Below are 22,714 nucleotides of genomic sequence, written 5' to 3'. Positions count from 1 at the left end.
TTCTCCACCAGAGCCATAGTACACTGAAAACTGCGCGCGGCGTAGGTGGCTCTTTTCGGCTGTAATTGCTCTGCATCACCTCCACCGCTTCCAATGTGCTTTCGCCCTAAAAGCCTTTACCTTTTTTAACATTTATTTATTACAGTTTTTGTAACCACGTGTTAGGACAGTAATGTGTTTTATTATTAACTGACTAATATATGTATACCAGAGGTAAACTACAGTAAATCCAAAATGACAACTTTACAGGAGAGACGAATTTGTGATTTTTGGAACTTTCAACTTGTGGAATTCGTGAATGGAAAAAGATAAAATTTATCTATTTATCAAAACCTTTTTGTTTGTTTACGCTGTAGTTCGATTATAAGTTTCGTCAAAAGAATTGTATGTTTTCTTACTGTTGTTTACCTCTAATAGTTATGGAGTTACTATGACATTTTTAACTTTTATAATAAGAGTAATATGAGTTACAGCTGTTCATCACGTATGCAGGATAAGTAATGAAGTAACAATATAACAATAACTCCATTTCACGATTTTTTGAGTTACAATAGTTTACCTCTGGTATACAGATATAATATACGAGTTACTACGTCATAGGAAAACCTACCAAATATACATTATTATATTATATATAATAAATAATAATATATTATATATTAAGCACACGTTTTTTTAAACATACCTACCCAATAAGCGGTATTATCACGAAGTCTGCCAAGCAGCCACTAAACCTGCGGTCAGACAAAAATTACCGGACGGGAAATAGAGGTAATGAATGGAAATAATTAATGAGCGATATCCTCAGTAAAAAAACGACCGGCATCTGATAGAGAAGGTCTATTAATAATCAAATAGCATATTAGTGACTGGTCCACTGTCCACTCTCGAGCAGGCTAAATAATATATTATATTATATGTGTGCGTAAATGAAATAACATAATATCATCTATCTACCATATCTTTTTGGAAGACTTTGAAAGTTTAATCTTTCACTATAAACCGAGAAAAGGGACTGCAATAGTTCGGATTACATATTTGGAACGACCAACAATGTAGTTACTTGATCATACACAAATAACATTGTATTCAAAAAATGTTCACGTTACTTTGTGTTTAGTGATAGTCTTTAGTCTAATCCAGCGATACTCAACCTGCGGCCTTTTAAGCTTTTATGTGCGGCCCGAAACACATTTTATTATCAGGAATTTCGTATATCTTGAGATTCGTTTCGACTTTGGCGCACAGATAGTGACACCCGAAGAGGATTGTCATTATAAGAGTGTTGCTATTGCACACGATTAATTTAAAAAACACGCATAATTTTTAAAATCTCAAAAATGTTTTGTAAAAAAGGGGGGGTTTCATGTTTTTTTTCGTCACACCAGTAGTGATACGGCCCGCGTTAATTTATAAATATAATATGTATTTGGCCCGAAGAAAAAAAAGGTTGAGTATCATTGGTCTAATCTAATGTATAGACTAGAGTTTAAATCTTCTTCTTCTTCTTTGGCCATATCCGCCCCTTAGCTGGAGCATATGGACACCACGCGGCGCCTCCAAGAATCCCTGTCGCTCGCCAGTCTTCTTGCTTCGTTCCAGGTCAAACCAACATCCCGTAGCTCCGCCGTATACACTCGGTAGATTGTATTTAGCGGCCTTCCAGGACGCCGGAATCCGGTCGGCTTGAAGAACAGGCAAGCCAGGTTGAAGTTCTCTTCTGGCATCCGCAGCACGTGGCCGAGCCAGGTCCAACGTCGCCTCTTCACTTTCAGCGTGATGAGAGGCTGCTTGGTGCGTTCTCTTATCTCCTCGTTGCTCCTAAAGTCATACCACCGCACACCCAGTATTCGACGCAAACATCTGTTTTCGAAGCTCAGTATACGGTTGCTCTGAGCCTTCGTAAGGTGCCATGATTCGCTACCGTAAAGCAGCACCGTCAGAATGCAAGCGTCGAATAGGCGGCATTTGGTTTTGACCGAGCATAATCGACAGGTTGCATTACAACTCCTCTCGCGTTCGTTTGAAAATCAACGCGAAGAAAACCAACGTCCTGTGTAATAGCACCTGTCCTGATCCAGATTTCCCTCTGATTAGCGACGGACAAAGCATCGAGAGCGTCGACAGCTTCAAGTACCTGGGGGTACACATCACGGGAGATGGCATATTGCAGAAAGAGCTCGCTATCCGAATGGGAATGGCTGGATCAACATTCAACTCGATGCGGAATATCTGGGACTTTCTAGTGTATAATAAAATCATCACCCTATAATAATTACTTTAACTTCTCTTGTAGGTGTATAACACACGAATTTCGCCACTTTGTTGATTATTTGACACTTCCACTTCCCGAAACCCCGTCAATTTGATTCGAGGGTATTCTTTAAAGAAATTAACATTTTCTGAGATACACTAATATATCATCATTTTCAAAGTCGTGTTTCCTCGGTCTCTCGACATTTATCACGTTGTCAGAATACATCATTACGTCGCTTATAACTTTCAATACACTTTGTCTCATCACAACTTTCGGTGGGTTTATTGAAATCTAATAAAGTATCATTGACGTTCAACGATTATTATAGGGCGGAAAAGTTTAAAACTGCATTGATTAATCAAATTTATTCTTCACCCTAAAATGATACGTCTTGAATGGATCATTTGACAGTCATAATGATTTCGTTTTTCAGTCGTAATATTTTTACTTCCAAATATCGAATCAGAATAATATTATTCATGGATAGTATTTTGGGAGGTAAATTAAATTCACGTGACATTTTGTATGGGTAATCAATACACATTGTTTAGATATACATATTAATTATTATAATTACACAAACATTGCAATTATGAATCTTTTTCTTTGATATTGTAACTAGGCACATTAAGTATGTTAAAGCAAATAAAATGTGTAGTCAATTAAGCATATTATTGTTATTTATCCATTAGTACATTTAGTAGGTTCCTACTTAGTTTTCAAATAATATACCATCTTCGCTCCTTAATCAAGCATAATAAAGAATGGATACTTTTACGAGAAATAGTTTTTAGTCATTTGTCCAATAATGAGCCCTTGCTCCATTAAAAAAACAAGACGGAAAGTATAACTAGATATTTTTACTGCAATAATCTAAATGTACGAAAAATAAAACTATACTCATGTCAATTTAATCATCACAAACCGAGTAAAAATTCGTCCCAATGAAAAAACAATGACTCCATCTATACATAAATAAAGTAATCAATCAGGCACCCCTAGTCAATAATTGGTTTTGTGATTCGTAGATTTATTTCGCCCACGATGGCCGAGCAACTTAAGCGTCGGTTTAGAGTGCAGTGGGTCCTAAGTTAGAGCCCTTGATCTGGCAAATACACATACGTATTGTTTTTCAATTTGTGTTCAGTCAGAGTCAGAGCATGGACCCGATTAGGTTGAGCAAGTGGCCACATACATTTTTCGTAAAAACAATTATTCCGGTAATACAAACCTCCGCTCTATGGAGACCCATATGATGATCTTATTATTAGGATCGGAAATGGTAAAAAAGATTTATTGTATTGTTTTATTATAATCTACCACTATTTGAATAGGATGCCAAGCGACCTGCAAGGTCTAGCGAGGCGATTGTATGACAATTAAAAAAATATTTTAATAATAATCGTAGGAAAATCTAAATTCAAAAAATGGCAAGAATTCATACTTATTCTGCGGCGTTGTAGGTACCTCAGGAGTCGGGACATTCGCAGCTGTCATTATTAATAATTATTATTCTTTCTACAAGAATTAACAGTTAATACCATGATATTATATCGTCGTAACTTTTGAATACTAATACCTATAAAAGGGATGAATAATGCAATTTCTCTGCCAAGTCATCTTCGCGCATAAAATACATGCAATATATTAACATGAACAAAATGAAAATAACCACATGCCGGCATGCATCAAAGAGGTCTCGGGCTTCACAAACACATGCGCGTGGATATTATTCTACCTGCACAAACTGGCTTATCTAAATAGCTGGTATTAATAAAATACCTTTGAAATTCACATACAGCGTGTATGCAAATGCGCGTACATTTCTGTGAGCTAATTTTGATCAATTCGGCGATCGAACTGTTACAATAAATCTGGGCCACGCTGCCGTTATTAATATCTGACTTGAGTCTGGCATTTAAAACTGCAAACCATTCCACAATAAGGCAAGCCAAGCCAATCGTTTATCAACTTTCATTACGAACGTCTAATTTTATCATTATAGTAAAATACAGGTTATCAAATTAGTATTATAGATTTTTAAAACGTCATAGCAGCCATTTTGTTTTAATTCCCACCAAAATTGACATTTCTGTTCAGTATTGTTTGGAAAATCATCACGGAAAGATACACAGTTGTGCAGCGAATAAAAAAAATTAAAATTTATTACAACAATATTGAATATAATATTCTATTCAAGCTACGTTTCGGGCATTACGTAAAATTTATGGTCAAAATAACGATCTACTCTACATAGCTTGCTATTTGTAATTTAATTGGAAAATTCGAGTCAAATGGTAATTTTTGCAGTGGCGAAGGGTGACTTTTTGAAGGAGGTAGGCTGTGGGAGTAACCATGCTTGTCAGATATATTTGCGGGAAATAAGAAGATAACCCAATATTACTACTGATGAATAGGTATGCTAAAACGAAGAAATTTCAAGAGCTTAATTGGTTTGTTATAATTAGTTCATAAAAATAAGCAATTAGTTTTAATTACTTATGTATTTTCCTAAACATTTATAAACGTAACATACGCTCAAAATATATATCCTATCATCTATGAAAATATACGTTGTTGTATATATATTATGTTCCATAACAATTTATAATTTAACCCGTAAAACTAGACATTTTAAAATACTTCTATATTTAAAACACAGACTTAGGTAGGTACAATATCAGATATCTAAATTGTCTAATGAGTGAACTAATAAATAAATAAAAATCACGAGATAAAGTATTTTATATTTTTAACAACAATCAATACATATGTATGTGATTGAATCCCATAGAAATTATTTTTTAAATTATCTTATTATTAATTATTTTGAATAAATGTGCTCTCGCGACGTAAGCGCTAACGAAACAGCTTGTACATTTGTATGCGGGACGCCAGACATTTTGAAATAATGAGAACAAAACTTCATATTGAAAAACCCGTCGATTCACGCGAAAATAATCCTATACAATATGTGAAGCGAAACGCGGTGTGTTCTATTTTTTCGAGAGATGCCATGCCATAGATGGTGCTTATTGAAATATGGGAAAAGATCGTAAAATTATGACAATTATACGATAGATGTTATAAATGTTATAGATATATATTATTATTTGTGATTATATAAATACATCAACATGAAAATAAAAATTATTTTTCTTAAGAAGGTAGGCTTTAAATAATCGCCTAGTATGGAGTTTTCGCCACTGAATTTTTGTGATACTAAGAATCCAACCCGCTAAAAACGTAAACGTACTGCTGAAAATATGGATGTTGTGAATGAAAGTGTGGATAAAAATCCAGAACAATCAATTACACGTCGTTCTCGAGAATTTCGACTCACTTATGACACTACATGAAGTATTCTTCATAAATATTTGCATTTGAAGTCAGCAGTCATGAAGCATTGAAAAAATACAGTTAACACAATAACTTAAACCGAATGACCACTTGGTGTGTCGAAATTTTGCTGATTGGGCTTGAGAGTAACTTGAAATAGACCCATAATTTCACGAAAAAATATCTTCAGCGATGAAGCTCATTTTTGGTTTTAAATGGCTTCGTAAATAAGCACAATTGTCGCATTTCGAATAATGAATCCCTACGTCATCCTATTCTTGAAGCACCTTCACATCCACAAAAGGTTATGTGTCGTTTATGGTCTAGCTAGAGGTGTAATTGGACCGTATTTTTTAGAAAACCAAAATGGCAATGCAGATTACTGTCAACGAAGAATGCTACAGAAACATGGTTATCGATTTTTTCTGGCAGGATTGGCATGATGCGCTCGATACAGCTCATGTCTTATTGAAATAAAATTTATATAAGTATACATATATAAATATATCTCTACTCTAAAAGCTTTTAGGCGGTTAGAAACTATGTCATAAAACAAAACTTCGAACAATAAAATTACAATTGAGACGTTATGCCATTGATAATAGGTATGCAGTTTCGGGTATATTTTGAGACAAAAATTTTACTTTCGAATAAATTAGTGCATGTTAATCAATAATGGCTAATTATCATAATAGATCAGACTAGTAGGGCAGAAGTAATCAGAATCACGCATCCCTGAATTGCGAATAATGTAGTATTTCATTATTTCGCAGTACTTTCTGATCGCCGCTATACGCCCACTTCCAGCATTGAAGAGATAATGAAACTAAAATGTCGGCACTAAACTGTTATCTGCCGATAAGTCGATTGCGGTGCGGGGTTGACAAGCACCGATAGACTTCAGAGACCGTTCGCCGACTGATGACATCACGGAATAAAGATACGACCAGGATAAGCCACATTATTTTAATAATCCAGCGAAATGACAACGAATAATGTACTATTAGTGCGATAATTACTCGAGTGATTGACTTGACTGCAAAAAGATGTCACGTTTTTTTTATTTAATTATATTAAATAATATTTTTTTTTGTATATTCACCTAGGAAACTGAAATTTTCATTGGTTACCTACTGCTATAGAACAGGTTTTCTCTTGCATCTAAAACTTCGATGACACCAGATTGTTATGATTACCTACGTGAGTATGAGAATTTATCCCGCTCTTGTGATGGGTTGGCTTGGATCCTCATCTTGACATAGTCTCATCTTTTGAAGCCAATTAGATGCTATGATCAGGGACCAACGCCAGGCAATGTAAAAAGATGGAGGGTAAACTAATCAGTTTAGTGGTCATATGGATACCATTAGTAAAAAGGCGCTAAAAATGTTGGGCTTCGTCTTGCGTACTTCCCGGGTCTTTTCGGATGTTACGGTATCCTCACTTCTCATTAGTTAGAAGCAGACTTGAGAGTGGGTTTATCGTCTGGGCCTCGCATCAGTTGAAGTATGGCCTTATGGTGGAGAGGATCCAGAAGAAATTTTTGAGACTCACTTACTTTCGGCTGTATGGATATTATTCGTGGCTCTATCCGACTATTTAGCTACATATTTTTTCCGACTTATACGCGGCGTAAATGGAAACTGCCATTCTTGGTGGTGTTGGCTTGTGTGTCTGATAATTATGTTAGGAATCGAGGGCATTTGTTGTTTGTCCTCCCAAGGTGCAGAACTAACCAGCCATTAGTAATGCCAATTGGGAGGGCAAAACTATTTTTAATGAAATCGCTTCGAATATTTATATATTCCACTTAGGTGAGAGTGAATTTAGGTGGACGTTGTTTTTTTACGACGTTTCATTGTTGTTGTATTTTTAAGATAGGGTCTATCAACCTAGTTCTCTATGTGTGCTTCCATCTACTTTTATTTTTGTTATTTTATTTCTTATTGTATTATTAACTCACATTCCTCTGTACTTATTCTTATTTGAAAAATTATTTTAAAACACTTATTTTATGTCATGTCGTGAACGCTTTAAATTTATAATTTGTCATAGGTATTCATTATACTTAAATAAATTTGAATTTAGTCGCTATTATTAAAATAATTGAAATGAAAACCAAATAATCTATCTACCTTGCAGCTATGATACACTTTTACTTGATTGAAAAACACAATATGTGAACGTGAACATAGTGACATAATCACGGAATGCAAGAGCATCCACGATACTGTGACAAAGTTAAATAGAGTTATGAAGTAGTGTTACGAGTGGTTTAATTATATCTTATATGGTGCAAATTATATGATTGGTTAAGATACATCGGTGAAATGCCTCCTTCGAGTTCAATTATTAGTGATGGGAGCAAACATAAGTTACAATATGAAGTTCATAAAGATAATTCTAGACAATAATAGGTATGTACAAACAAGTTTTACAATTTACATAATAATTGAAGCACTCTTATACATATTGAGAAGTGCGTTTATTTATGGGTAAGGTGGGTGGTGGTAAGAATGTACGATTCTCGAGTATGGATAAATATGAAATAAATTTAACCATGAGTTAAAAAATATGTTATTTTCAATATTCACGTCTGTATTACGTGTGCATTAATGTTTGTCACGTAAACACAAAGAGCATTCAATACGAATGTTAATATATGAAGACGTATTGCTATGTTTTTATTGCGTTTAATGCCTTTCCACTCGTCAAGTCATAAACTAAAACTGGCTTCAAAGTCTTGGTCTATGGCAACTGGCTGACTCATTTATATTCATTCTGTTCTGTGACAGATACCCTACCCTCTTAATATAATAAATACGCCGATGGTTGTTTTGTTTCGCCATACCTACCCCTCACACTACTCGGAATGATGGGCTCCATTGCCCTAACAAACTTATAGACATGGTACCAATAAAGCAGGGCTGCCGACAGTGAAGGTAAGGTCATAAAATTAAGTCCATTTGAGGATAATTATTTACCTGTTTGAATAAGAAATTAGCAGTTAGATTTTCTAAGAAACATGAAAGTTAATGGTACCTACTGGGATGCATACTAATAAATTGTGAAAGGAAATAGGATTATGTAGGTACATTAATTGAATTAAAATACGAAAGTATAATACAAGCCGGCGATCCCGTAATTTAGAAACAAACACAGCTTTCACTAATCATAAAGTTTTATTAGTTGACATCACGAGGTCATAAACTCGTAAATGATAAACGATAATACTGAAATGCCGATTGGCGATTAAGTCAGCCAGCCCTTTGTGAGTTCGCCGCAGTTTAAATGCAGATAAGGGAAACACACAGATAAGATGTGGCGCTCTCGCAGCTAATTATTTACCTATCACTCGTATCGTTTTTATCACTGAGGATGTATCGCCGCCGCTAAACATTGATCGGGAGTGGTGGATCTTTGATGACCGAACCGCTCGCTAGCAATGTTGTGCCTGCGTCGACAATAGCGGTAGATTACAGACGTAATAAAATACTATACATAATATTATTATTTATTATAAAGTAATGAATGACATTTACATCATATTTCAGGTTCACTTAATTTTATTTACATTTACAACTTCGATAGTTAATTAATAATATTATTAGGCTCCGTCAAGGAACACAACGATAATGAGAAGTGCGTTACCTTCTAGATGTGGTTGTATGAATATTCGATTCTCGAGTGTGCAGAAATATGGGATAAACTTAAACACGTCTAAAAGAATACGTTTTTTTCTCAATATTTACGTCTGTATAAATAATATAATATTCCTGAAAGTTTGTCACGTAAACGCAACGCGCATTCAATGGAATTGCTAAATAGTTGTGGACATTATTTTTCTCAATATTTACGTCTGTATAAATAATATAATATTCCTGAAAGTTTGTCACGTAAACGCAACGCGCATTCAATGGAATTGCTAAATAGTTGTGGACATTAGGGGGCTTTATATTTCTTGCTTATATTATACTTATATTTATTGGTGATACCATTTCACCTAAACTATTCACCGCTACTCTTGAGGACTTATTTAGGAAACTTGATTGGGAGGAAAAAGGTGTTCCAATTAATGGAGAGCACCTCAGTCACCTGCGCTTTGCAGATGATATTGTTATACTCTCACAAGACCCGAAAGGCCTCCAAGGTAGAATGCAAGAACTCGCGGATGTCAGTCAAACGGTCGGTCTAAAGATAAATGTCTCAAAGACAAAAGTGATGAGTAACTGTTTTTCGGACCCTGCGATTATCTGTATTTCTGGCACCCAACTCGAGCAAGTCAGCAGCTACGTCTATCTCGGACAGCAGGTGTCCATAGACGGAAGCATGCACGATGAAATTGTTCGAAGAACAAAGCTGGGATGGAGTGCTTTCGGACGTCTGAATAGTTTCTTCAAGAGTGACCTACCATTATGTCTTAAGCGTAGGGTGTTCAACCAATGTGTGCTACCCGTGCTCACGTATGGCTGCGAGACGTGGACCCTCAACACGAGAGATGTCCAAAGAGTCACACAGCGAGGCATGGAGAGGTGCATGCTGGGCATCACGCGGAAGGACCGTAAGAGAAACGAATGGGTTAGGAAGCAGACAAGAGTACGCGATGTAATAGACGTTGCCAAACAGCTGAAATGGAGATGGGTGGGGCACATTGCTCGCCGAAAGGACGGCCGCTGGACAAATGCCGTCATCCAATGGCACCCAAGGGGTACGAAACGGCCACAGGGTCGCCCTAAAAGCCGCTGGATTGACGAACTGGTAAAGTTCGGCGGAAATACGTGGCAGCGAACGACACAGGACCGAGAGAGTTGGAGAAAGCTTGGGGAGGCCTTCATCCGGCAGTGGATTGACCCCGGCTGATGATGATGATGATATTTCTTGCGTTTTATGACTTGCACCCCATTCAATCATAAACTAAAACTGCTCTCAAAGTCTTAGTATAATATGGCGACTAGCTTTCGCATTTACATAAGTATTATTATTGTTAATCTGTGGAGTCTGAAAACAGTGGGGATAAAATTAATAGTGATCAGTAGGGTACACGAAAAATTGATCCCCCGAAGATAATAATGACAGCAGCTGAAGAAAAAAACAAGCCATATTTCAATTCCAGGATATTTTAATCATTTATCTAGTAAAATTTACGGTAGTCTAGGGTTATTGCATTATTCAAGAATAGATACAAGAAAAATACACTAGTATTACTCATTCAAAACAGTGTGCAATTTAAATGGCTATAAACGTGAATAATTCGATTTCCCTGTAAGTAGGTAATACACTAATAACTAATAAGTTTTTAAAAATAATCTTCTGAATTTTTCTGCTCAGTCAATTATTGACCCCGTACAGGGTATGTACAGCACGTACAGGTACAGGTACGTACATATAAATACAGAACAGATTAATTGATAAAATGATAATAATAGAAAATACAATTACTTCTCGGGTAACCGCGAGAGACGAGTAGATTACTAGCTATAAATAATTATAATAATCTTATAGTTATGTCAATTATGTTATAAATAAGAAATAAGGGTACTGTTCGGTTATACGGAATACAGCGGAAAACACATTTTGAAAATAGCCGATAAACTGTATTATTTGTTAGATTAACATAATCAAACCTAACCCAACCTAACCTAACCCAAACTAACAAATAATCCAGTTTATCGGCTATTTTCAAAATGCGTTTTCCGCTGTATTCCGTATAACCGAACAGTACCGAAATAAGTTATAATATAATAGGTATATCCAGTTGATTAAATCTAAAACCATAAGAAATTAATAAAACTTTATATGAAAAGGTCATGCTAATTAATTATATTCAAATGTAATGCGATCATACCGATGACAATGTTTTTTATTATCAATGATTTCCTTGCAAGACTTCGCCATAAATCAAAGACTGTACATATTTTCCCCCCTAATAATTGGGAACGATGAGAAATTTCCCTTTTCGGTGTTGCACTTCCGATCAGATAGAGTGTGTTGACTGGAGACTATTAAAAATAATAATGGTCTCGTAATGAATGTATCCGAGACGAAGAAGCGAGATATCACAGCATGGTTCTTGTCATTACGAGGGGGACTAACACATGTCCGAACAGCGGGGTGCTTCGCTGGGGCCGATTCGCCGTCCACCATCGCGGTGTTGCTCTGCACGCAACTACATTCAACTAAGAAGGTCATTGTTTCGAGACGGGGGGAGGGGAGTGATTCTACCTGAGAATGATTGTAAGATGAAAAACGTCTAAATAATACCTAAGTTAAAGTACGACTGATATTAGTTTCGTCATGAACCTGCTTAAAATCCACTGATGGATTGTTCTGTTTTGACACGTGATTGTGTCGAGCTTACTCCCAACTTTCTTTTCACACGGAAATGAGTGCTTGGCAATAATGATATCGGCAACGTTCAGGCGCGCACACAAGAGGAGTTTACGGGTCTAGACACCCCCCGTAAATATTAAAAAAAACAACTTATGTAGGTAAATGGAATATTAATACTACTTCTTTGTCAGAACCTCATGAGTCATGACTGAGATTCGTGACCCGTGATTTGGCTGTCGATTAGCCATCTCTACGTTTTGTCCCCTCTTTTAACGGCATCCTACGACACGTCAAACCAGTATGAATGGAACTCACGAATTAGTGCAATTATCTGAAGCATCCAATGTTTACTCTAATATTGTGGTGCGGCATATCTAATAGGCTAGACAGCGTGGATGACACAAACGGACACTAACGATCCTAAAAATTATGACCGTAAGCCATGCGCATTCGATAACCACTTGTGGATGCGACAGATCGCAATATAACTTGTCGTTGAAAAAATAGGTAGGTCACACGCATGACTAGCTTGGGTAATATTTACTGCTCATCTAGGGATCTATACATTCGACCGCGATAATAAATAAAATACGTTTCAATAGTGCATTTACACCACAATATTTTATTCTATAAAAAAAATATTTCGTACACGGAAAAGTAGTTTTCTATTACAAACGAACATAAACCGATGCGATGAGGCGGTTTTGCCTGCTATTCATAATAATATAATTGAACTACCTGAGTTCTGCTGTTCAGTGTTCAGTGTAGGGTTGCCATTTCGATGGCCAAACATGTGAACCATATTGAACGAGCTTCGATCAGCAATTAACAAAAGATCTTTTTCAGAAGAACTGAGTTCTTAAAAGGCGTTCCTCACAGAATAATTCGTCCACGCTTCGCTGTTGTGATATGCAACTATGGTGGTTGTTTACGATTAATGAATGCTTCACGGTGGTCCAATGTTCATAACTATTATGCTAAAAACGATATGATTGTAATAATTACATAAATAATAATTGATCGGCAATTAATGTACGATACAACGTTATTGGTATGTTTGTAAATGTCCTCATTATCATTTATGGCACTAAAACCCTTGGCGGGTCTTGGCCTTCTTCAAAAACTTCCTCCATCTTGGACGATCCAGCGCTGACACTCTCGTTGCTTTGACCGAGCATTCTTAAATCTATCGTGGCGCAGTCCAGCCATCTCAAATTTATAAATGAATGACATATTTTTAAGAAACATGTTGCTATATGGAAATAATAATTAATACATGACTGATTATAATATATTATCTGGTTGCATGAACCAATTTGTACGTTTCGACAGCAGCATCGACAACTGAGCTTATTAGGTGAGCGTGGATAATACGCGAACGTCTCAACTAGAACTTCCCCTAGAATCAACGGTGACGACGAACTTGATTATTTTAGAGGTTTTTCTATTCAGAACGAATTATAATAAAACCCCTAATTGCAATTAGGTCATTTTAAAATCTGAAAATTAAATAAAATATTGAGTACGTGTGGGTTTATGTTTATATTGTAGGTACGTCATAACATACTGTGTACCGTACACTGTATAATTATAATATGTAGTAAAGAAGCTTCACCTCGCTGGTAATTGTTTCAACATTAACTACGCTAACCTACAGTGTTTGGTTGTCTATGATCTTATAAAAAAAATTGTTTATGGACCAGGTATATAAATTATACTTATATCTATCTACAATTCTACGAGATATTACATATTTCCTGCATTTTCCAACGAATCACTGGCAGCCCTGCATATCAGTGGTAGGAATCTACCTACAAACAAACGCAAACATACCTAGAGAGATTATTCTTGTAGGAGAGCATGTGGCTGTGTTGAAACGACTAATTTGAGACCCCTTTTCGCTCCATTGAAAAGTATTGTGTTTGCGAGTGGCGGGCCTTTTGTAAATCAGACCGAAAGAATATAATGGCCGCCCCAATTACAAAGGGGGGAAATATTGTGCGCCGTAGTATTGCAAAGTAATAATAATAATTAATAATAAACAACAAGAGGTGCCTAAACGTTGATCGATAGTCGGACGGTTGCAATAACCGCGCGCGCCCACTATAACATCAGACTATCGAGACCCCATTATACTAGATGTAATAGCAATAGCCTGTCGACGCGGTATGCGTTAGCGGGGTTTAGAGGGGTGTATACATACATAAAAATGGCGTTAATGGACGTACTGAGACTTAAAGAAATAAATGTTCATTATGAGAACGAATTACCTAGTACCTTCCTAATAAATTAATCCGTAACGTGTATAACTAAATTGATTATTCTGTGTGCGAAAAGAAGTTGGAGATAACAAAAATACTGATAACAGTGATAACTTAACAGTTTACAGGAGATCCAAAAGATCAAGTTTTGGATTGATCGTACCACAATGCTTAACATTGTTAAAATTGGCATAGGTACATATTCAATTAGTTTTTTAGTTAGACTTACCTCCCTTTTGCTTTGGCAAACTGACATTAATTGATTGTAATAGATACAGCACCTCAAAAAATACATCCTCCACATATTATATTATAACCGTAGTATAGTAATGAACATAAAAAAAGAAAACAAGAGAAAGCTCAATGCATGTACATTTTATATCCACAATCAATGCCAATTGAACGCCACATATATTTGAAATATCATACATTTACCTCATAATATTAAGTAAGTATACCTATTACATTTACAATAATTACATAATTTTATAAGCATCTTTCGTATCGTAGGTACCTACCATCGTTTCGTGTTACCTACAACTTAAAATCTTAAATCATTATGTCGAATTTAATAAACCAATGAATTTTGTACGACTTCATTGGCGATCGCATCTGGCAAATACCTAGCTGCTGGTTTATTTATTCCAACTTCCTAAGCAACTTTGATTTGTTTCATACGTTTCACGAAGATCAGAAGAAAAGCATAAATAATATTACGTAAACTTGTAAACGTTTCCATAACCTTCGTCTATTTCAAACAGTATTTTGGTATACACGTATTTATTATTTAGAATCGTTTATAATTTAAATTATAGCTTATGTATAAGCCAGTGGCGAAGGGTGAAGGTAGGCTGTGGAGATCCGACATAAATAGTGCACACTGTACAGTGAAATTTTTATAACATATCACTTGCCGAAACGAATGTTCTATCCCCTGGTTTATGATGAGAGCGTCTATAAATAATAAAATATTACAGGGCCTTTTAATAATGTAGAACCTATTTTAGTGCACTATTTATGTTGGTTCTCAAAAGCCTGCCTCCACCCTTCGCGACTGACGTAAGAAATGGTTCTAAAACTTCAATCTATCATACATTCGGATGATTTTTCGTTACGGCGTATTCACTAGGGCTGGGAATTAATAGCACACATAAGAATAAAATGTTTATGAGCATACTCCGATGTCTGTTAAGGGGCGGCTGAAGAGCTCGGTATTCAAATATAATTTAGTATGAAATCGACCTCGGCGTCGTACGCACGTTAATTTAAATCGATCTTTTGGCAAAAATCACTAATCATCGGAGATTTTATTTAAAAAAAAACATTATTATTACTATTGTCGACCTTCTACATTATTATTATTGTGGACAATCTTACATTATTATTTGATAAACACCACCTGCACGTGTCCGCTGATCAGAAAACAGGGCTGTCAAAATAATATAATATTTGTAAAATGTTAATTTCATCATAGTTTTTAATCAAACCTGTGCAAGTACATACTGATAACTTGGGTGGATATCGTGGCAAACATACTATTGATATATCTACGGGTATATTATTATTATAACCCAATTCAAATTGAACATAGGTTGATACTCAAATACTATTATAGTATCTTTATGATTTCGAGAAAATAATACGATGGAATATATTATATAATCCATTTTGGTTGCCAGTTTTTACTGCGATGAATCACTGTGTTCCTTACTGTCTTTTTTTATTCGTAGGTTTGTTTACTATGTACACCGAGAAATTTCCATTAATAATATCGGAAATGAGTTGGAATATAATGCAACCAAAACTGGAAAAATTCTATTATGGGTGTTTACTTTTTGAATTAGTTGACCCCAGAAAACAGGTACATGCCACTACGTGAACCACAGTGGATATTATGCCGGGTCCAAATTGGCAACATGTTGCCGGCAACCTCGTTAAATTTTACGATAAGTATGATAATTATCGTAAAATTTTTAAGCCATTATGATAATTATCGTAAAATTTATCGAGGTTGTCGCGCGACATTGTTTTGCGCCAGTGTGGACCCGGCATTAGATGCACAAAACTTAAATAAAATAAAATATATTATAAATTAAATTTAAAAAGTACAATATAATTAATTGCGTCGGCAGCCCTGTCAGACACTTTTTCTAGCGACAGTCATTTTTTATAGTCATTTTTTATATGCCCGCCAGTCCGATGGATTAATAAAAAAATAATGTGTCTAGTGACTGTATGTTAATAATTATTTTTAGGCACTCTTAATATAATATATAATTTCGCCCATTGGCTTTACCTACCACTTGTTTCACTAGTATAAAAGTGAAGTTGCGCAGGCAATAAAAAGTCACTTTCTTTTTATAGGCAGACAGTAAATTCTACGTTTTAAAAAATATGCATTAGAATTAAACAATACCTATTATTTTTAATATGTAGGTCCTAAACATTACAAATAAGCACTATTCATTAGTAATGTTTTTTGGATAGCACATGAAATAAAAATGTAGGTTGATATGTATGTCAACATCCTTCGTATGTTTAGTTCTCAGACAATTTCAGGTTAAAAAGTTATTAATATATTATTAAGTTTATATCGTGGCCAACACATAATCAAAAAAGTTATCATATCCATCATATCAGTTGCAATACTTCCCACCAAAGAACTGATAAACATATTGAATTTAGTAACATTAAATGTTATTAGTAAATTTATTAGAAAATAAATTTTATTAGAAAGTACTATTTTTTGGTCACCCCATAGCTTCACTTCACTTGTAGGGAGTTTATTGAGACAAACATTGGCGGCAACCTTTTTATATTAACTAGTAGACCAGTTATTATGGACCACATGTAAAAAAATCATATTTTCAATTCTCAAGGCCGATTCTGTAGAGCGTCCTCTCAGGGTCATATAGATATGAGGAACATTTCAAAATTAAATACCCGAGGTTGCAATTGCAATACAAATAGGACCGTCAAAAAAGTACCGACACTGTCTTCTGATTGCGATACTGATTTGACGTTTTTGTCCATTGCACGGAGACACCTAGACGTTTGGTCTTAATCCTTTTCATTTAAAGTGTTTGATCTTCTTATTCTTCTTCGGTGTTTGGCGAATTTAAAGACTACCAGGGGCTTTGTTGTCCCTGGTAGTCGGCAAAATGAGTATTAGATGGAAGAAACCCTTGCGTGTCAGTCGTGTCAGACACAATACCGTCCGCCGATGTGGGGCCGACAGCCGTGGACTTCACCCTGCGTGGGTTGGAGTCGTTCTTCTTCAGTGAGCGAGTGTGGTGGCATCTGCAATAATATGCTGTACCCACGAAGACATTCTATCGCGTACAAAATGTCGGGAGCGTGGTGCTCTCGGTAAAAATATGTTGGATATGGGGTTTCTGGCGCTTGGCACACTGATGTCAGTTCAGTCTCCGTGGGAGGAGTCCCGATTGCGGTTGCTAGTAAGACATAAAAGTGGGCTTTAAGGAGTATGGGAAAGTGTAGTTAGAAGGGCATAAGTAGGAGTACGTCCCTTGGTCTACCTCTACCAGAATAAATCCCTCGCGTACTAGCATCATGGAACTGAGAAACATGGGTGTTCATAATAGTATCATGGTAAGATGATATTGTTGATAATTGTGATATTATTGTGATAGTCACATTCAACAAAAAAGGCTTGCTTATCTTATCCGAAATGCGTTGATAGCGATAATAAATAAGTACCTATTGTATTTTCATAAACGAAAAATTCTTCCTGAGATCAACACAGGAGGTAACATATTATATTGAACATTATTATCATCATAACATAACAAATCCGAATCAAAACTTTCTGTACTTACTAGTATAGAAAATAATCAATCAAATCAGAACAAAATTGTGTTTATTGTGCAGCTATCATCTTGTCGCTTCCAATTGAAAAATGTCGAATTTAAAACAATATTCAGCACAATAAAACAAATGTCCAAACCAAAAAATGGTAAATGTGCCGCAGAGGTGGACATGAGATTTTACAACTTTCTTTTTAGACCAAACCAAACCAAACCTAACCTCAAATAATCTTAGTTTGTGGTGTATCAAAATGTATGAAAATTTCAAATTTTCAATTAACTATTATTGGATCGAAAAGCCGATGCGTCGACAGAAAAGGGTATTTATTATAATTGTCTACATGGAATAAAGTGTTTTCGTAAAAAAAAATTATAAAAGCTCGTGTCCACCTCTGCGGCACAATTACCCAAAAGGCAGTCATCTTGAAATTTAGGGCCCCCGGGTATATTTTAAAGCTGCTCAATACCTTAAAAATGACGATATCCTACCTATTCATCATGCCCAAAATTCGTGCGTTTCACTGAAAGAGGGTTACAAACTCCATATTATGACGATGGCAGCTACTACATCCGTCACCGAAGATGAATGATAAAAATAATTATGACATTTTGATTCCAGATTCACAACGGTTTTTTTTATATTTTTGCTATTCTAATTTGAAACTTTGGAATATTTTATACTCATACCAATTTATTCAATAAAATAGAAAATAAATAAATAAGCACGTATGTACTACCAATGATTGATTTCCAGACAAACAAAAAAGCTGTAAATTTTTTTTGATGCAAGGTTTTCAATTGTTACATAATGTTACACCGAATGACAATTGTTACATCGGTGAATTTTTCTTTTTTAAGTTTCTGAATAATGACCGATTGATAGTAACGCAATGGAAAACAAACAAAAATGTGTAATTAAAATATAATATAATAGGACTGTGCTTTTCTCTGCGGCAAATTCTCCGCGGCGGTCAATGTTCCGTGAATCATAAAAATTGAAGGGCAGTCAGTACCTATAAACGTGAGCTTTGTAAGACTATTAAGAGTGAAAACAATTACCCCTCTTTCGGCTTGTTGTTGATCGGCATTATCCATTAAATTTGGCATGACAGTGAGGTTGTAGCCTAAATCCTGACACATTGGTATGCTTATCTTCTCACACTGACTTTTCGGTGGAACCCATTGGTCTTCCACTTCCATATCATCAACGTCAGTTTCACCGTTTACTGTTATCAAAAATCCCAACACAGCAACAGTCAACAAACACAAAAAATCATCGCGGTTGGCCATATTAATTGTCAACCACTAGCCAATACAAAACAAAACAAACTTCAAAAGTCGCTTCACAACAATCCATCGTAACTTTTATATTATAAAACCTATCCAGGATTGACACAAAACCATATAATTATACATGTACCATAATTACAATATTAGTAATAGGTATTGAATGTTATTTTATTATTATAAATTATTTCGATTTTAGCAGCACTGTTCATTATAAAAACTCACATAATAAAAGTCAAATTCACTGAATTGTTGACGATCTTTAAATAAATTCACATTATGAAATGTAGATTTAATTCTTTAAACACTGATCCAAAGTTAACCTGAAAGTTTTGATTGCTAACTTTTGACAAGAACCACAACAAATAATACGTCATGTTCTCATCGCGCAATCTTATACCAAAAATGTAAATGTTCGTGAGGAACGCAAGCGCAATTCGACCGGCGGAGTAGTCTTTCGATACCCTATCTTCAGAGAACTGTGAACTGAGCCACATAACCGGCTTGGAGAGATCTCCAATTTGGAATGAATGCATTCTTCCATTTCTTTCTATTGCTAGCGGCATCCTACTGACAAGAAAGAGACGGCGCCATATGACCGATAAAAAATATAAATGGCTGTTGTTCAGTGGCGGGATTTCCTTATATCTGAAAAAAACTAATTTAATAATATTTAATTAATAATCTCTGCAGAATAATATTATTATACTATAGTCTTTCATTTATTCTAATATGATAGCATGCAATACTTTTGGGTCAAAAGCAACTGGCAAGTCTTTATAATTGTATTACGACTTACAACCGAAATAGTAATCGACAAAAAAATAAGAATTTTATATATTTTAATATTATTAGTAGGTTCGTTTGGAAGATGACACCACAAAAGAAGAGAATACACTGTTTTAATATGTATAACAATTAACATTGCACAGTTGACTGCATCTGACTGATGACAATCTGAAGATACTGTATTGTAGCTTAGAACAGAGAATAAAAATTTGCAAAGTGTATGTATAGGTATCGTCACAAACATTTACCGAGGATTGGTTGTTAATTATAAGCAATTATGGGTCTTAATTCACGTATCGATTTATCCTCTCCTTCTCTTATCGGCCTCAAGAATTAATGTCGCTCAGAAGTTTGTTTTAGCGATTTCCCTGATCATGTCAACGTCAGTATCCAGTAAGTCCGCCGTATACACTTTGTCGGTGGTATTTAGCAGCCTGTTAGGACACCATAATTCTGTAAACATGACGAAAAGGCAGGGCAGATAAAAACTCTTCAGACATATTATCTGTAACACGCGGCAGAGCCAGGTTCTAGGTCACATCTTCACTGTCGACCGGTCTAGTGGTTTTTAAATTCTGTGAATTAACTATCATATTATATTAGGTTTTATTTGAATTCCTATAATGATTTGAAAATAAAAAGTATTATGAATTCTCAGAATTCTCAGAATTCTCTATGACAGATATTGAAACCAAATGAAATTAGTAATAAATGAAGATAGTGTTATTTTAAAAACTTATTTCCAATCTGAATTTACGATTGCCATACATAATTGAATGCACCGCTATGCGTATTTAAAACGTGTTTTCATAAAGTTAATATGTTGTTGTCATGCATGTGGAATGTTTTCTTAATACAAATAAAATAACCAATAGTCTAACTCTAACTTATTATTCCCCTACATGGATTTTTATATCCACAAGACCAAACAAAGTTGGCCAACGGCGTAAAAAGCCTACTTTAGTACTCAGTAGAATACCACTACCAGCTCAACAACTGGTGCGTATCAAGGATATTCCAGGATCCAGGTAGAGGAAGGATAAATTTTTCTTGCATTGCGGCCACGACGAAATCACTTTGCAACGGTGTTAGTGTAATTTGAAACTAACGATACCATCTCCTAAATGAGTCGCATACACGCCATACACTACCAGAAAAAATGATACCATTCTTCCCAGGTATTGATGATACCCATGTATCGAGCATGGCCCCCATAAAGGGGGGCTGACAGGGCTCTAGCCTGGGGCCCGGGCTCAGGAAGGGCCCGGCGTGGCGAATCGACCAGTTAAGTGATATAAGCACACATCAAAAATTCTCTCTAATAGTAAAAAAAGTCGCCCGCGGCGCTTCTTTTCTTCAATAATATAATTATTTAAAATTATGTGGTTGTACGATACAATTTTTTTTATTGTGTACTTGATACTCGACAACTCTTTAATTCAAATGGTTGTTTTAAAATACCTATACAAAAAAAAACTAAATAAACACATTAATTTTACCGCGTACACCATTTGGAAAACGCTACTGCAGAGCGTCACACTGCCTTTATCTTTAACGATAGGTAGGGGGGGGCAAAAATCCTAGCCTGGGGCCCGCTTCAGGATGGGGGCCATGGTATCATAGTATTCAACTACATCTACTATCTGCAGGCATGTGATGATATTATTAAAGCTCAGCAGAACAACTTAGGTGCCATCAGGATTTTTAAAATGTAATTTCTCTGTCGACTTATGATAATTTTTCATTCAATTCTTTTCCAAGCATAGATTCAAGAATTGTTCATTTAACGAAATTATGCGTGGAGTGGACAAGGTAAACGTTATTAACGTATTTAAAAAATATTTTTGAAAACACATAGTGTTCCTGTTTATAGTTTATAATGAATAGTTCCTGGCACCTTTTATTAATAATTAATAAAATTATAAATATTTCACTTACAACTACTTTACTTACTTTCATGCAGTGTTTTAGTACTAGTTAATGTTATACTTTTATATTGTAAATTATTAATGCGATTTACATAATACCTTCGTGCGCCACTGATAGAACTTCCATCTCTTTCCCACACATGCACTGGAGCGGTGAACAAAAAGTATTAAGGCCTCTCTACACACGATTATAATTTTGTTCCAAAGTTTCATTTAAAATTGAATAATAACAATCGTTATACTCTCTTCTGAGGTGCTGCATTTCCAAGCTTTGAGAGAGAGACACAATCAATTTAATGAATCGCTGCATTTGGAATCCTACCAAAGAGATAGCAAAGTTTTGCGTATACATCGGAAGCGACTGACTTTTAATTCTCTTTTTAATTCTATATTATTTTTCTATAATCTAAGATTATGACTAAATATTTATTATTTTGTTTGTATGATACAATATTTTAATATTGATATTATGGTACAATTCTATTAGGTTTTGGGTTATTCCCGTACATATATTCTTCTTTTTCCAATGTAACGAGCCCGAAACATCGAGGAAAAGAGGAGGAATAACACATGGAGCTTAGATTACATGGAGCTTACATGGAGTTAATAACAAGTATGTATCAATATGTTATATTAATATTATGTAATCTCAAAAGAGTCTGAATGCATTAGGTGTATGCCTTACCTACATTGAAT

The 22,714-nt window shown here is 35.3% G+C and overlaps 1 protein-coding gene across 1 annotated transcript in view; it reads right to left on the bottom strand.

The window, feature by feature from the left end:
• The window catches only part of LOC147068374 (frizzled-10-B-like), a 32,877-nt gene extending 13,048 nt beyond the window's left edge, over positions 1–19,829 (bottom strand). The window contains exon 1 of the mRNA XM_085952261.1: positions 19,074–19,829. Within this exon, the coding sequence (XP_085808387.1) occupies positions 19,074–19,304 (231 nt within the window). The 5' untranslated portion in view covers positions 19,305–19,829. The remainder of the gene's footprint in view (positions 1–19,073) is intronic.
• Between the last annotated feature and the right edge of the window lie 2,885 nt (positions 19,830–22,714).

This window comes from Rhyacophila brunnea, unplaced genomic scaffold, assembly GCF_057557595.1.
Source record: "Rhyacophila brunnea isolate RB1 unplaced genomic scaffold, BYU_Rbru_1.0 scaffold_3, whole genome shotgun sequence".
Taxonomy (NCBI): Eukaryota; Metazoa; Arthropoda; class Insecta; order Trichoptera; family Rhyacophilidae; genus Rhyacophila; species Rhyacophila brunnea.
This window is presented reverse-complemented; position numbering and strand designations above follow the sequence as displayed.